The sequence below is a fragment of the Prionailurus viverrinus genome, chromosome D3, assembly GCF_022837055.1.
Source record: "Prionailurus viverrinus isolate Anna chromosome D3, UM_Priviv_1.0, whole genome shotgun sequence".
NCBI classification, from domain to species: Eukaryota; Metazoa; Chordata; class Mammalia; order Carnivora; family Felidae; genus Prionailurus; species Prionailurus viverrinus.
Window position 1 is genome coordinate 39,131,251 of NC_062572.1, and position 17,484 is coordinate 39,148,734.

General features: G+C 40.6%; 1 protein-coding gene across 2 annotated transcripts in view; it reads left to right on the top strand.

The window, feature by feature from the left end:
- Positions 1-17,484, top strand: part of L3MBTL4 (L3MBTL histone methyl-lysine binding protein 4) — a 447,392-nt gene that overhangs the window by 130,194 nt on the left and 299,714 nt on the right. For both annotated transcript variants that reach the window (XM_047828725.1, XM_047828726.1), the window contains exon 5: positions 16,503-16,594. In XM_047828725.1, the coding sequence (XP_047684681.1) occupies positions 16,503-16,594 (92 nt within the window). The remainder of the gene's footprint in view (positions 1-16,502; positions 16,595-17,484) is intronic.

The following is a 17,484-nucleotide window of genomic DNA, read 5'->3' on the forward strand; positions in this document are numbered from 1 at the left end:
TACTTTGCATCCTTTTATTTTGTGAGTCCCTTGACTGATTTTTACAGATATACTTATTTTTATTACTCTTGCTTCCTACTTTCCTTACTCTTGCTTTGATCTTTCCTTTATAGTCAGAGAGCTCCTTTAACATTTCTTGTAGGGATGCTAGTGGTCATGAATTTCTTTCCCTTTTGTTTGTCTGGAAAACTCTTTGTCTCTCCTATTATGAATGAGAGACTTGCTGGATAGAGTATTCTTACTGCAGATTTTTCCATTCAGCACTTTGAATATATCATGCCACTCTCTTTGGCCTGCAAAGTTTCTGCTGAAAAATCCACTGATAGCCTTATGTGGTTCCCCAGGTGTGTAACGTTTCTTTTCTCTTGCTGCTTTTATTTAATTTTTAAAATTTTTTATTTCTCTATTTTTGAGAGGGAGAGAGAGTGTGTCTGCATGAGAGGGAGAGGGGCAGAGAGAAAGGGTGAGAGAGAATCCCAAGCAGGCTCCTTGCTGTCAATGTGGAGCCCAAGGCAGAGCTTGATCCCTTGAAATGTCAGATCATGACCTGAACTGAAATCAAGAGTTGGACACTTAACTGACTGAGCCACCTGGGCTCCCCTTGCTGTTTTTTAAATTTCTCTTTTTATCATTACTTTTTGCCATATTAATTCCTATGGGTCTTCCTGTGGACATCCTTGCATTGATTTTGTTGGCAGATCTCTGTTACTCCTGGATTTGGATTTCTGTTTCCTTCCCCAGATTCAGGAAATTCTCAGCTATTATATCCTCATAAATTTTCTGCCCTTCCTTTCTGTCTCTTCTAAGATTCCTATAATATAAGTGTTATTATGCTTGGTGGTATTGCTCTGTGCCATAAGTCTATTTGCATTTTGCATAGTTTTTTTTTCTCACTTGGTCAGGTAAATTACTTTCCATTACTCTGTACACCAAGTTACTGATTCATTCTTTTGTTTCCTCTAGTCTACTATTTATTTCATCTTGTGTATTTTAAGTTTCATTTATTGTGTTCTTCATGCCTGATTTGTTCTTTTTTTATCTCGGTTAAAGGTGTCTCTAACGTCCTCCACTCTTTTCTCATGTTCAGTGAGTATCTTTAAGGTCATTACTTTAAATTCTCTCTCAATCATATTACTTATACCCATTTCTCTTTCATTTTGGACATATTCTTCTATCTCCTCATTTTGACTGACTCTCTGTGTCTGCTTCTGTGTGTTAGGAAAGTTAGCTACATCTCCTGTTCTTGAAAGCAGTGGCTTTATGAAGAAGAGATCCTGTAGCACCCTGCAGTACAGTATCCGCTATTCAACAGAATCTGGTGCTTCAAGAGTGTCTCCTATGTGTGTTGCATGCGCTTTACTATTATGGCTGAGCTGCTTTTTCCTTTAGTCTGGTTGTGTGCAGTGGCTCTCTTTTGCCTGTTGTGGGCAGTATTCATCCCTGTGGTGTTAGTGGGTTAGTCTGGGAATGCCTTGAGCTGAAGTTGAATTAGACTAGGCATTTGCCAGAGATGCAGTAGCACCAAACTGCAGGGCACTTTCCCTGTGTTGTCCCCTGATAAGTTTTCGTTGGTGCACAGGGCCTGCAGTTAAAGCAGCTGTCTGTCCCCAGCCCACTGCAGGGTCCACAGTCTTGACTGGTACAGGTGGTTATCTCTCCCCCTCCCCGGGGCAGGAGTCACCGTGGAGTGGTGCTGGCCCCTGTTGGGGCTGACTGAGCACTGCCAGACTTGTGGCCCCAGTTTGGACGGGCTTCATTGAGAGCTTATTGGAGGGAGCAGGACTGTAGAAGGGTGTGGGGTTGGAGGCACAGTGTTAGTAAAGTTTGTACTTGTCCTCAGGACTGAGGCAGGCTGAATTGGAGGGAGCAGATTTACAGAAGTGTGTGGGAGGGCATGCATGATGTTAGCAAGTTAGGTATTGAGTGTCAGCACTATGCTGGTTCCTGCAGGTGGCTGTGTGCTTAATGCTGGGGGGCAGGGGAGGGAATTGGCAGCCTCGTTTCATTTGTTCCAGGAGAAGTCTCCTAACAATCCCTGTTCCTCCAGCACAGGCTCTGAGATTAGTAAGCAAATCTCTCTTCTGTACACCCCAGGCATTTTTTAAACTGCTGCTTCTATCTGTTCTCTCTGCAGGGCCATTTGTTGTTTTGTCTCTCTCTCTCTTTTTTTTAATATGAAATTTATTGTCAGTTGGTTTCCATACAACACCCAGTGCTCGTCCCAATAGGTGCGGTCCTCAATGGCCATCACCCACTTTCCCCTCCCTCCCACCCCCCATCAACCCTCAGTTTATTCTCAGTTTTAAAGAGTCTCTTATGGTTTGCCTCCCTCCCTCTCTAACTTTTTTTTCCCTTCCCCTCCCCCATGGTCTTCTGTTAAGTCTCTCAGGATCCACATAAGAGTGAAAACATATGGTATCTATTTTTCTCTGTATGACTTATTTCACTTAGCATAACACTCTTCAGTTCCATCCATGTTGCTACAAAAGGCCATATTTCATTCTTTCCCATTGTTAAAATGTCAATACTACCCACAGCAATCTACACGTTCAATGCAGTCCCAATCAAAATTGCACCAGCATTCTTCTCGAAGCTAGAACAAGCAATCCTAAAATTTGTATGCAACCACAAAAGACCCTAAATAGCCAGAGTAATTTTGAAGAAGAAGACCAAACCAGGAGGCATCACAATCCCAGACTTTAGCCTCTACTACAAAGCTGTAATCATCATGACAGCAGGGTATTGGCACAAAAACAGACACATAGACCAATGGAATAAAATAGAGACTCCAGAATTGGATCCACAAAAGTATGGCCAACTAATCTTTGACAAAGCAGGAAAGAACATCCAATGTTGTTTGGTTTCTTAAGGGTGGGGACTCAGTTTCCTCTTGCCCTCCTGGCTCTCCCAGACCTGAGCCCACTGATTGTTAGTGTTTCAGATTTTAAGTCCTGCTGGCTGTAAGAACTCATGAGATTTGGCCTTTCTGGGTTTCAAAGCCAAATGTTAGGCGGATTCATCTTCCCCATGGGCTCCCTGGTGTGAGAGTCTGTTTCTCTCCCCTCTTTGCACCCACAGGATCCCTCCCTCCCAGGAACATTCCTGCCTTTGTTTAGCTTCAGACCACATCTCTTCAACATGGCCTCTTCTCTACGTGTAGCTGTGAAGAGTCTGTTCTGCCAGTCTTGGGTCATTTCTGGGTTATTTACACTGATGTGAGTGTTATCTGGTTGTTTCCACGGGACAAGGTGAGCTTAGGGTCCTCCTACTCCACCTTCTTCCCCAGAAGCTCCCTAATTAATATTTGATTCAGTTCCAAAGTAGAATCCCAACTGGTTTTTATTTAAATGTATTAAAATTATACTGAAGTCCCCAATATTCTGCTTGCATACTAACAGACCAAGAATCTGGGACACAGAATAGAGAAACCAGGAAGAGGTGTGAGTATGTACTATATTACATATAGGCTAACATACACAGTACATACAGGCAAATCAGCTCAGGAGAACAGAGTATGGATATTTTTTTTATAGGTTATGGTTGTGAAACTGGCCATCTATCTATATAAAAATGAATTACAAATAGAGTGTAGACTTAAATGTTTTTAAATTTTTTAAATGTTTTTATTTATTTTTGAGACAGACAGAAACAGAGCATGAGCAGGGGAGGGGCAGAGAGAGAGGGAGACACAGAATCTGAAGCAGGCTCCAGGCTCTGAGCTGTCAGCACAGAGCCCGACGTGGGGCTCGAACCCACAGACTGTGAGATCATTACCTGAGCTGAAGTTGGATGCTTAACTGACTGAGCCAGCCAGGCGCCCCTAAATGTTTTTTTTTTTTAAAAGGTTTTACAAGAATATTTTTAGGAGGCTAAATGAATTCTCTAGTAGTGAGGTGGAACTTCCATCAGGAGTGGAAACTATATTCAATGAAAGAAATTAGATAGACATGTCAAAATAAGTTTTTATTTAATCTGAAAATTTTGTTATTTCACTCTTTTTGGAGGATGTTTTCGTTGGATGTATCATTCTTACTTGACAGTTTTATGGCATTCATTGCTTTAAATTTGTCATCTGTTATCTTTTTACCTCCATTATTTCTGATGAGAAGTCATCATATTAAAATTACAGAGCCACACCTGCTAATATTGCCTAACCCTTTTCTTGGTTTTATTTTCTCCTTAACCCTTATTGCTATCTGACACACTGTATATTTTACTAATTTATCTTATCATCTCTTTTCACAGACTAGAATTGATGGTAGATAAAGGTAGGGATTTTTGTTAGTTTGTTTCATGCTGTATTATAAGTAACTAGGATATAGTAAGCGTTTGATTAATATTTCCTGAATGAAAAATAAAAACAGAATGAATAGTGTCATCCAGACAATGTTAATTGTTCTGTCCACTGTATTCTCATGGCTCTTAGCTCACGTCTCTGCAGTTGGAATTTTCCTTATTATATAATAGGTATCTGGTTCCCCACTAAGCTGCAGTCTCCGTAAGGGCAAATACTATATTTTATTCATCTTTGAATAATTAAGACCTAACAACACAGGGTTTGTGTCATAGAAGATTTTGTTTGTTGGATCAGTTATTGTGCCTGGCTCACCTTGGCTTTCTCTGTGTTGTCCCACAAGACTCCTCATGACTGTAATCCACATGGCTCTTTGAGCTTTTCACTTCTGAAGATGACCCTTTCCAAAATGCATTTCATATGCGTATCCATGAACCTTGTCTTCATCATAGACTGTGCTTCTGGTCTTTCTCCTGGTCACCTCTAGACTTCGTTGAACCAGTGCCCACTACTTGTTTTCTTGTAGAAAGTATTGTTTTCTTGAAAGTATTTCCTTCCTCATTCATCTTGTTTCTCAGTTTGCTCCTTCTCACTATTGTTTACTGATTTTCTTTTGCACACATCTTAGATACCGAAGTTCCCTAGGATCCTATCCTTGGCCCTGCCTGCTTTGTGCTCTGCATACATTCCCAGAGAATCTCCTCTGCTTTACCCCCAGTCACTAATAGCCACTAAATCGAAGTTCCCGGTCCTGATCTTTCTCAAAAATTTGTGTTTATAATGTCTCCAGATAGTTCACCCTAAATATCACTTAGACCCCTTTAGATTTCAGAGATTTAGCATCTCTGAAAACGTGTTCATGTTGCTTTCTAAGCCTCCTCCTCTAGTTTTGTCTTGCTCAATGTCAGGCACATAGACTGTGTCTTCTAAGCTTGAAATGTCAGCGTCCTCAATTTCCCATCTCCTCGATTGTCCAGTTTTGTCAGTTCCCTTTTAAATGTCCCTCTGAATTATTTCTGCTCCTCTCAATCCTAGAGTAGCTGTCTCAAGCCCAGACGTCACTAGCTCATGCCTGCTTGTTGAAACAGCCTCCTCTCTGTTATCTCTGATACCAGTTCTCCCTCTGTGTTCAATTCCATCATCTCTAAAACTGCCATCAGCAGTATCTTTAAAAAAAAAATCTAAATAACTACCCAACCACTGTGGACAGGGCAGAGGAGAAATAAGACCAAAACTTATTGTGGCATTTCTCTGCTTAAAACATGCACTGGTTTCTTAGCACATATAGGCTAAGACTGAAATTCTTTGTATATGGAAGAGAGATCACTCAAGCCATCCCAAGTAATGGGCTATACTGAACAAATACATACTGGGGGAGGATGGAGACTCATGGAAAGTGAAGAACAAGACTGTGGTCAGAGAGTGCCCATCCTGCCCCTGTCTTTAGGGCCATCTGCAGCTGGAACCTGGCCCTCTTTCTAGGGCAATGGTTCTCAAACATTAGCTGCATCAGAGTCACCCCCAGCACCTGTTAAAACAGATTTCTAGGCCCCAGCCCCAGAGTATCTGATTCAGTAGATGCCCAGATTTTAATTGATGCCCCAGATTTGTATTTCTAACAATTTCCCAGGTAATACTGGTGCTGCAGGTCTGGGTACCACACTTTGAGAACCTTTATCCTTTAAGGCACATATCATATCATCTGGAAAGTCTTCTTTGATGATATCAGTCAGAATTAGTTTTCTCTCGAGGTGCCTGGATGGCTCAGTCAGTTTGGTGTCTGACTTCAGCTCAGGTCATGATCCAGTTAAGCGTCCGGCTTCTGCTCAGGTCATGATCTTACAGTTCGTGAGTTTGAGCCCCACATTGCGCTCTGCACTGACAGCATGGAGCCTGCTTCGGATCCTCTGTTCCCTCCCTCACTTGTTCTCTCTCTCTCTCTCTCTCTCTCTCTCTCTCTCTCTTTCTCTCAAAAATAAATAAACATTAAAAAAAAGAATTAGTTTTCTATGTTTCAGGTTTCTGCATGTTATGTTAGAACCGTGGTTCTCAAACTTCAGCCTTCATCAGAATCACTTAGAGGGACTATTAAAACACAGGTTGATAGTCTTACTCCCAGAGTTTCTGAATCATTAAGTCTGGGGTATGACCTCCAAAACTTGCATTTCTGACAAGTTTCAAGGGGATGCCCATACTTGGAAAACCATGGTATTAGAATAACTTGCTTAACCACCTCTCTTCTGTGCAGAACTCAGATTTTTTTGTGTTAGTACCTTACATTGTGCTTCTGGCCACTTGTTGCAACATCTGAACACAAGTGCCAGCCATACATGTGTGCTGAATAAACTTAATTCACCAGAGCTTGAATTCTGGAATGTTCTTTGATATCACATACTTAGAACTCCTCCTTCTCCTCACCTCTTTGCTTTCTGAGGAAGCTTTGAAATTGCTTATGTCCTGTATTTTAGCTTTTCTATTCCTTCCTGTTCTGTGTCACTCGTTTTTCAGCCTTCCAGTGCCTCCCAGGCCAGTTAGGGCCCTTTACACATTTTATCTCCTGTTCTGATGTTCCTCAGTCCACTTGGTGGCCTCCTTCCTCATCCACTCCCAGCTGTCCTCAGAGTTACCCATCTGCTCCCACTACCAGGCTGCCAAGAGCTGAGGAGAAAGTCCCATGGTGCCAGTCACTCCTGTGCAGAATCACCAGCTTAACTGAGTGGGACTCTCAGGGCAGATCTGTGTTCCTTCAGTCTGGTCCTGGTTGAATTTCTGCAGCTCCCACCTTTCCCCGTGCTCCCAACATAACCATTACACCTCGCCTTCCAGCAGATGTCCTCCAGCCTCATGAAGGAGGTGAGGAGTGATGTCCTTCCACCTCTTCCCTAGCACACTGCAAGTGCTTTCTTTTTACTCTTGTTCACCACCCACCTCTTCATATCAGGATCCTTGTTGAAACATTTCTCTGTCTGATTCTCTCCCCCACTGATTGTCCCATCTCCTCTCAGAGCCTCGCTTCCCTGTCTGGGTTCATTTCCCTCAGCTGCTGAGCTGAAATGCTCTCTTTTCCTTACATTTGTTAAAAAAAATTCCTTTCTCATGAATATTGTTCCCCCTCTGGGTCTCATGTTACCTGTCTCTTCCTTTTCTTTTGCAAACCTCTCCCAGGTATAGTCCACACTTGCTGCTTTCATGATGCCTCCTTTTCACTCTTTGGCCACTTGAATATGACCTCTGATCTGATCCTTCCATTGAAATCTCTCCCTGGGACATCACGGTGATGCCGTGGCTGTAAACCCCGGTGACTTCTTCTCCCTGGTTAGTCTTACTCGACCTCTTCAATATTTGATGGTGCTAATCCTTCAGACCCTGGGAAACCTCCTCCCCTCCCTGGCTCCCAGGTCTTGTATGTCTCCCTGGAGCCTCTTGCTACTCTGATTATTCGTTGTGCTTCCCCAGCTCCTGACATGGACATTCATGTCTGTCTTTGATTCTTTCTCAGGATTTCTTTCATTGTTGTCTCTTTCTGAAAAATTTGGACCTGTCTTTTTTTGGATACGTTCACCCAGATTATTCCAGTTACCTAAAATTCAGCATCTCTGAAAATAATCCCTTTTTTTCTACAACATCCTGTGATGCTCCCTCAGTTTGCTACTCTCTGGGTACCCAGGACTGAACCTCAAGATCATGTTAGCCTTCTCCCTATACTACCCCACCTCAAGCAGTTGTTTGCTGTAGGCTGTCAATTTTATTTCACCATTGTCCCCAGTTTCATCTCCACCTTTATTTAGGGAACATCCACACTCTCTCTTGCCCAATCTGTTGTCAGTCTGTGGTCTCCATCCCGCGCATCTGCTTCATCCTTGCCTAGCACTGGTTAGTGAGTTCTGATAATACCATTTTCCATTCAGACATCTCTGATGCTTCTGTAAACCATAAGAATAGAGATAAGGCTCCTTAGACTTTCAGGAACTTTCCTGATCATATTTTTGCCTCCTTGCAATCCAGCATTCTAGCCTTCTGTTCCGTGGACCCCTGTGAGCTTTATGTTAGTGGACACCAGACTCTGGCATTTGTAGAAGCAGCTCCCCGCTTGCCAGCTTCTCTTGCTTTGGTCCTGCTGCTCCTTCCTGGATCGCCTGCTGAATTTCTGTTTGCCTCAGAAAGCAGTGGTCTCCAGGAAGCTTTCCCTGTTCATAATTAATCCTTCTTCATCTTGTCCCCAGACACATTGTTTGGGTTTCCTAACTAGTGCCTATTAGTACTCATGTCTTCTTATTTGTTCACCAAAACATGGAGTCCTGCATATGTCAGGTTGGGGGTGACATTTGTCTGTTTGCATGTCTCCTCAACCCGAGTAAATGCCATGTGAGGACAGGAGTGAAGCTCCTAGTATATCTCCCAGCACTTGGGACCTGCTTTGTCTAGGGAAATGAGCAGGAAATGACCCCTGAGTTCAGTCGTACTGAAATGAGAAGCAGCCTGGGTGTACAAGTGAAAAATGTTTTAGCAGAGCATGGACAAGTGGCATGGCGGAATTATTAAACTGCAGGCGCTTGGAAAGTGTGGGTATATTCAGGAAGCTCCTACTTCAAGGGTTGTTACCCAGCAGTGATAAGCTGCTAACATGAGGAAAACTGTCTCATTCCAGTTGGTACCACAAAAGAAGACATTACTTACATCAATGTGTAGTAAGATGGGTTGGTTGCTACTGACAGTTGTTTTTCTCACGTATTCCAAATTGTGGCCTGATGGAGCTGTATGCAGCTTATCTTTTGAAACGAAGTTGGAATATTGGTGTGAAGTGTTATGTTTATGGCTAATGAAGTTAAAAAGGTATTGTTCTGTGACACGAGCCTTAGGATTTATGTGGTTCTATCCTTAAAAATGATAATTTATTCATTCTTTACCCCTTACCATTTTTAATTTTAGCTCAGAGAATAAATGTTGTGCAGTTTCCTAATACTGGAAGTTCCTATTGCCAAAGTGAGGCGTTCATCTATCAGGGATTTTTCAGTCTGCGGCCTCTGAGCGGGACAAATGGGAGCCTGAGTGGTTTGAGCATGGAGCATCCAGATCAGTTGCACTTGGGGGGTTTCTAATATCAGGGCTCCTAATAGGATATTTTTGTAAGGAAAAAATGGGGTCATGCTAAAGAGAAATTTAAAGTTTGAAAGCATCACAGCATCAGATGACAACTAGGGCTTCTTTCCATATTTCACTAGCATGCTACACTTTTTACATCATGGATTTTTATAAGAAGAGGTGATGACAAAAATGCTAACATGCAGGTGAAAGAATGCCCATCTGAAGAGTTTCCATACAAAGTAAAGGTTTTTTATTGATTTCAGTAAACTCAATTATTCAGAACTCCAGATCTGAAGTGATGAAGTAGGAGACAGCTGTGGTTTACAGAATTGAAAATATATCTCAAGGTTAAGGTATCTGGTCTGGGATAGAGGATACTCAGTGCATGACCAACCCCCTTTTATGAGGGTGATATTGCTGCTGATCCTATTAGATGTCGTGAGCACTTCATAAAAGGAGTACTTCCGAGAGCTAAAACTCTAGTGGTCCTGTCTTCTGCTCTCTGTAAGGACACGGCCTCGCTCAGTGAAGTGTACCCATGCATTCATTCATGATTAAGAAAAGGAGTCATTGTCCCAGTCTTCAACTTGTCCATGCACTGACCCTGCCTTTCCTTGACTTGTGACTTGTGTTCCCCTTAGCTCTTTTTACTTTGTCACCTCGCTAGACTTGTTTTTCTCAGCAGTTGACTCTCCTATTCCACTTTCCCAAGTTGAATCCTCTGCCAACACTGCCCTCCCTGGACCATTCTTTCTGTAGCTGACCCCCACTGTGAATCATCTGCTGGCAGCTCTGGCTGGAACCCAGTGTGGTGATTCTCATCCACCCATTCTTGCTGATGGTTCCGATAGGCTTGGCCCTGTGGTCGCAGGCAAGAAAAATGATTAGGGTCAGTGGAGCAGGACACTGGTTCATGGCTGTGGTTAAAAAAAGGGGGAGGGGGCACGCTGTCAAAGTATGACAAATAACACAGTCACTTCTACCTCTGTGAAGTTTTTTCAGGTTTTTTTTCTATATTCTTTGCCTTCAATTTCCAGTCTTTGCTCTTGCTAATCTGATGAAGAAGCCAACAAACCTCAAGGTGTATGTAGAAGAACAAAGCAAAATTTAGTGAGGTGGTAAAATATAAATGTGTCATCTTGGCACGCACAAATTACTGCTTTTAATGAAGCAAGTGCTGTGGGTTTTGGCTTTCTGCAAATTTGGCTGAGGCCATGTAAACCAAACAGCATGGATATGCAGATAAGGAGAGGGAATCTTCTTTGCTTGATAAGAAAGTATATGTGCTGCGCGCACGCACACACACACACACACACACACACACACACACACAGCCTAGTACTGCTCAGAGAAAGAGAGATGGCCCTGCTTATTTCCACAGAAGGGAAAGTGTTGTGTTTATTTTTAAGAGCCAAATGCATCCCCTTGTTTGGAGGATGGCTCTGCCATGGTGTCTTGGTGACCCTGTACATACCCAGTTGGCCAGGTAGATGAGGCTTACCTGCAGGTGATCTCAGTCTGAGAGTGCTCTCTGATCCTTCTGGCCCATGAGAACACAGGAGGCTCTCGAGGTGCTGCTTGGAGGAGGCCACCCCCAGGAGGCCGTAGTGATAGTTTCTTGTTCCTCCCAGGTTCCCATGAGGCTTGAGTCCCTTTGTGTCACCTCCCCCCAGGGTAGAGCTGCCGATTGTACAAGTGCACAAGGGCAGCATGAAATGGGCTCTCCAGGAACAGGGTATGTGAGCACCCATGCTGCAGTATCTGGACCCTTTGTCTCAGTGTCACCCTGTGCAAGGGACGTGGGAGCTGGGTCCTTTAATTGCTTTTCCTTTTTGCTGTCAATATAAGAAATAAACTGAAGATTTAAAAAGTGCTTGGTACTTTACTGGCCGAATCTCACTGCCTTAACCCAGCCATCTTCATTTCTTTGTTTTCTTATGTTTTTTTTTATTCATATGTAAAAACATACATTCTCATGCTGAAGTGCATATAAACTGTGCTGAAACTGTGCTTAATTTGAGATTTGCAAAAGTTATGTCGTGTGGTCATCATAATTGTAATTTATTTGACCTCTGTTGTTGGATATTTAGATTTTTTCCAACTTTGTACTGTCGTAAGGGCTTTTTAAAAATTCCTTTTGCATTTTTTTAGAATAATGTTAAAGTTGGGATGAGTTGATCATCAAATATTAACACCTTATTTTTGGTTATAAATACAGGTATACCTTGCTGTATTGTGCTTTACAGATACTGGTTTGTTTTTTTTTTTACACATTGAAGGTTTGTGGCAACCATGTATCAAGCAAGGCTTTTGGTGCTATTTTTCCGACAGCATTTGCTGACTTCGTGTCTTTGTGTCACATTTTGGTAATTCTCACAATATTTTCACTTTTTCATTATTATTATATTTGTACTGTTGTAACTGTTTTGGGGCACCGTGAACTGCACCCGTATAACATGGTGAACTTAATTGATAGATGTTGTGTGTGCTCTGACTGCTCCACTTACCAGCTGTTACCCTCTCTTTCTCTCTTCGGGCCTCCCTATTCCCTGAGACACAACAGGGATTAAAATCAGGCCAGTTAATAACCCTACTGCCACCCCTAAGCATTCAAATGAAAGGAAGAGTCAATCAATGTAGTGAACTTAATTGTCTTATTTTAAGAAACTGCCACAGCAACCCCAACCTTCAGCAACCACCACTCTGATCACTCAGTAGCCACAACACTGAGGCAAGACCCTCCACCAACAAAAAGATTATGACTCACTGGAAGGTCAGATGACAGCAATTTTTAATCAATAACGTATTTTCAAATTAGATTATGTAATATTGTTTTTTAGGACATAATGCTATTGCACACTAGTAGACTACAGTATAGTATAAACATAACTTATGTATACACTGGGAAACCAAAACGTTCATTTGACTGCTTTATTGCAATATTTCCTTTATTACGGTGGTCTGGAACTGAACCTACAATATCTCCCAGGTATGCTTGTATGTATTGTCAACATGACTTTCAAAAGTTTTAGTCAATTTTACAAAGCCACCATGAATGGGTGAGCTTATTAATTTCCCTGTGGACTTAATTTTATGGTGTTTTTAAATTTAAAAGTTACTTGTTAATAAATTTTTATTTATTTGTTGAGAGAGAGAGAGAGAGAGAGAGAGCAAGCATGGTAGAGGCAGAGGGAGAGGAAGGAAGAGAATATTAAGCAGGCTCCACGCTCAGTGCAGAGTCCAACACGGGGCTAGATCTCACCACTGTGAGATCATGACCTGAGCTGAAATCAAGAGTAAGACACTTAACCGACTGAGCCACTTAAGTCCCCCAAAAGTTATTAATTTAATAGGCATTTCTGCTGTGTCTTCACTGTGTATACTAAAGTGAAGCAATATTATATAATGGGAGTGCATGGGCTAGAAATTCTGTTTAAATTCAGATTTTTCCAGATGTGTGACCTCTGTAAGCCTGTTTCGTATAATTATAAAATGAGGTTATAAATCTGATATTCAATATTATAAGGAATAAATCTAAACATACACATTTGCACATATATACTTATGTACATGTGCATGCACACACACCCTAATTTGTCATTTGGCATATAATAGGTGTGTATTAAGTGACAGGGAATGTACAATCAAATATATATTGTATGTTAGTAATGTTTGGCAGAAGAGTAATAATTGGAACATTTTGCTGTAGCCACTGTGTATAGTGAAAAATAAAATTTAGGATTTACTAACCTGTGTGCATATCTAATACTCTATAAAATGAGTACTACATATCTGTAGTATGTTCAAGAAAGTTACATAAAAAATAAAGAAAATTTGGTGCCTGCAGCAGTGCTGTTTCATAATTGGTTTCTTCTCTCCAGGAAACTGGGAAATGAGTTGGTCACAATAGATACCTTTGAATTCATTTTTAAAGCCAAAAGCATCATCTCAGCAGCCTTTAATTCATTAAGCAAATATTTATGGTCAGGCGTGGTTATAGCCCAGGGACACAGTGATAGATAGGATCAGTGAGAGTCTTTCTTTTGAGGAGCTTACCTGCTAATTCTAAGTAAGCAAACTCGTTTCTTTCAGCTGGTGTGCGTCACCTAGAGTCAGTGATGATGCGAGGCCTGCCTGTGGGCCCCCAGGAGCAGACCAACATGGTATTTCTTCATCTCACTGGCAGGCACTGTGTTGCTGAGTAGTTCTCTTGTTTTACGAAATATTTAATTCATTGAAAGTTGTTATTTTTGATATCATGTTTTCTTTTTCTGATAAAATTTAAAAGGGTTATTATAGACTTATGTGATCATACAAGAAGATCTTAGATATGATTTACTTCCGGTGAAATGATGATATATAACAATGGGAAATATGATTAAACTGAGAAATTACACACAATCTTTTTAAGAACACAGCTGTTGTAGAAAATGAGGTATCTATATTTGCTTTAGAGACAACACTGCTGTAATTTTTTTTGTAAAGCATATAATTGTAATGTAGTAAAGTGCTTATGTGAAAATAGAGATGTTGAATAATCTTACTAGGGTTTGTCAAATTGCTTTCTCTATTTAGAAAAATAAAATATCGCATATTGTGGTAGAGATGGCAGTAAACTTGTAAGTGCTATAATGGTTGAACAGACTGTAAGCTCCTTGATGGAAATCACACTGTAATGTCCCATTATTTTCAAACAAAGCAAGAAAATCCATTGATGATGATTCTGTTAGCCTTATTTGATGATTAAAATGCTTTTCAAAATTCTCATGCTTTAGTAAGTGTATTTCTTAGCAAGAACATATTAGTGTGTTGTGATTGAGAACTAGTAAATGCTAATGTATATACATACTCTGTGTCTGTTTTTAAATTCTGAATTGATGTATTTTCTTTGTAATCTGAGCTTAAATTATTCCCTTTTTGTCAATTATATATATGTATATATCAAAGAATAAATAGTATATATTGTTTATTTTTCATCTACTGGACCAGGGACTGGGTTATATTTCTGTTTTGGCAGACAGCACACTTGTTACGTAAAGGAAGGCTCATCAAATATTTTTTAAGTGATTAAAAGTCTACATGAATTCTTCCTATGCAACTTGACGGATTTTTATGTTTGTTATTCCATCAGGGTGCTTTATTGTCTTGAGAGGTTTGAAATGTTTGACTTAGAGGTGCATCTTACCACCTGTCACTACCTGTGCTCATGCAGTTCTGACCTTTTACCATCTGTACCTTCTTCAGGAACATTTTACAGCAAGATAAATGTTAAAGCTTACATAGCATCTTTGGCCACTCTTTTCCAGGATGTGTGCATATGAGTGTGTGTTTGTGTGTGCGGGTGTGCATGTGTGTGTATGTGTATGGTAATAATATTTGCAGAGAATTTTAAAACAGTAGAAGGCAACAAACAAGGAAAAATATTTACATTAATCTCACTGCCCACATATAGCCACTATGAATATTTTGCTGTTTCTTTTCAATTGCTTTCCTATGCATGTGTGTTTGTGTGTGTGTACAAATATCTATGCATAGTGCCTAGCACAAAGAAGGTGCTTTATAAATATGTTGAATAAATGAATGTCTTAATATATGTCATTATTTATATTTTAAAATTTAGGATAATATAATTAATATGTTTTATGGCTTATGGCCTGACTTTGGTTTTTACTTAACCTAGAGAATTCTAAAGACATTTTGTTACTTAAAAAATATACTTTTTGACAACTTCATAATCATATGTAGGTCATGTGCATATGTATATATGTATATGTATTTTAATCTATTTGACCCTTCTCCCATATTAATACTATTTTGTGTTTTTGCTGTAATAATGTTGTGATGTATATTTACTATCAACTGTTATCATGACTCCTTCCTTAGCTTGTTAATCCTAGAGGGAGAATGACTGGGACATAGACTATAAACTTAAAACAATTATCAATCCTTTTCAGCAGATTTTTATTATTTAAAAATATATTTTTATTGAATTACATTGGATAGCTATTGATCTAGAAAATTTGGAAAGCAGAGAAACGAAGTGCAGAATAAATTGGGAAGAAGCTGTAATCCTGGCAGCTGAAGATGACTTCATTTATGATTTTGATTTACATAATTTTAGTCTTATTTCCATTACATACTTTACCAAAAAGGATCAGTTCGTTTTCTGAACTGCTGTTTATTTTCCCCCCACTAGTAGTGTATCATTAACATAGTCTTTCTCTGCCATTAATCTTCTATAATATTATAGCTTATTGTTAAAATGACACGTCTGCACAATGCATTTAATTAGCCCTCTCTTGGTGGACCTTTGGTTTGTTTCCAATGTTTCATTATTATGAGGAGTCCTAGTATAAAAAAACCTTGTGTTTGCCCCTTGGGCATATTTGCTGTAATCGTATTAAGACAGATTCCTGGAAGCAGAATTGCTGGTTCAAGATATACAAATAATTTTTAAGGCGTTTGGCATATATTTCCACCTTGCCTTCCAACAGGTAGTGCCTATCGACCTTCACCCCACAAAGAGGTGTGAAAATGAAAGGAGATTATAAAGATATTTTCAGGGCATTCACCTTAAAATGGACCAAATCATGCTGTAGAAAACCTGTAGCTGTTGACTCTTCTTTGAGAAGAGTAATAGGCTACTCATTTTACGTGCTTATCAGTGGTTTTATTGAGGGTGAGATACATTCACAGGCCTGCTCTAAAACAGGAAAAGCTGGGGCGCCTGGGTGTCTCGATGGGTTAAGCGTCCGACTTCGGCTCAGGTCACAATCTCACGGTCCGTGAGTTCGAGCCCCTCGTCGGGCTCTGTGCTGACAGCTCGGAGCCTGGACCCTGTTTCAGATTCTGTGTCTCCCTCTCTCTCTGCCCCTCCCCTGTTCATGCTCTGCCTCTCTCTGTCTCAAAAATAAAATAAACGTTAAAAAAAAAAAAACAGGAGAAGCTGTAGGTGGACTGTTAGATGATTTTACTAAATGCTCACAGAAAGTAAGAGATACAGGTTTTATTTATTTATTTGTTTATTTAACTAATCAGCCTGCTTGTTGGGTTTATCTTCAATTAAATATTATTCTTCTATCACTAATTGTTTCAAGAAAAGTCACTGTGTTTTCTTTTCTAGTTCCCTCAGTGGCTGCACAGGAGGCTTGGTCTTGGGAGCAGTACTTGACAGAACAGAAGGCTATAGCGGCACCCGTGGAACTGTTTTCCAAGGTGAACCACTAACTGTTGTACATTTTTGCAAGGAGTGAACACTTAAGAGAATTAATTAAAAGGAAATCATTTGCCCAGATAGAATACCCACTTACTTGATTGTAGGTCTTGCTGGAAAATAACATAAAACCCATCGAAGCCTTTGTAATTCAGAATGTGTGCTCTGGGGCTGGACTACCTGGTTTGAAAGTCAGTGCTACCATCTCCCTGCTCTGTGACCTTGGGCAAGTCACTCAGTTTCTCTGTGCTTCAGGATCTTCACTTGTAAAGTGGGGGAAACTACCATACCTACCTCCCTGGGTTGTTGGAAGACTCAGTCAGTTGTACACCTAAAGGGCATTGGAAGCCACATGCACATACTAAATAGCAGGTACTAGTCTTTCTTTGTATTAGCACATGCCCGCCCAAGGATCAGGTTTGAGGAATCCGTTTTAATGTGGTGCATGAAAGTGGTGGATCAGGCAGCATGTTGGAGGAGATGGTGAAACCCCTTAATCATGTTCTACCTGACTCTGACAATGCCCAGAGTAGCCTGCATGGGCTTGCTTGACCAAGCAGCTGTTGGCATGGAGGCTGGTGGCTTCAGGCGATCATCTTTACCCATGGTACCAAATCTTCTGCTACCCTTTCTATTCTTGGTGTGTGCTTTCAGTATTTCAGGGGAATTTGTAGAAAAATTCCATCAGATTTGCATCATTACATTGCATTTTAACCTGCAGCGAGATGCTAGCACTTTTTATTTGCTTTACTTTTCATGACATTCCTTGAGTTATATCTAGTACTTTTCATTATGAAAAAGGGCTAGGGGTTTTAATCCTGACTATAGCAATAGAATGGGGGAGAAGAAGAAGTGAAGCAAATAGGGAAAGAGAAACCAAGTGCTGGCAGGT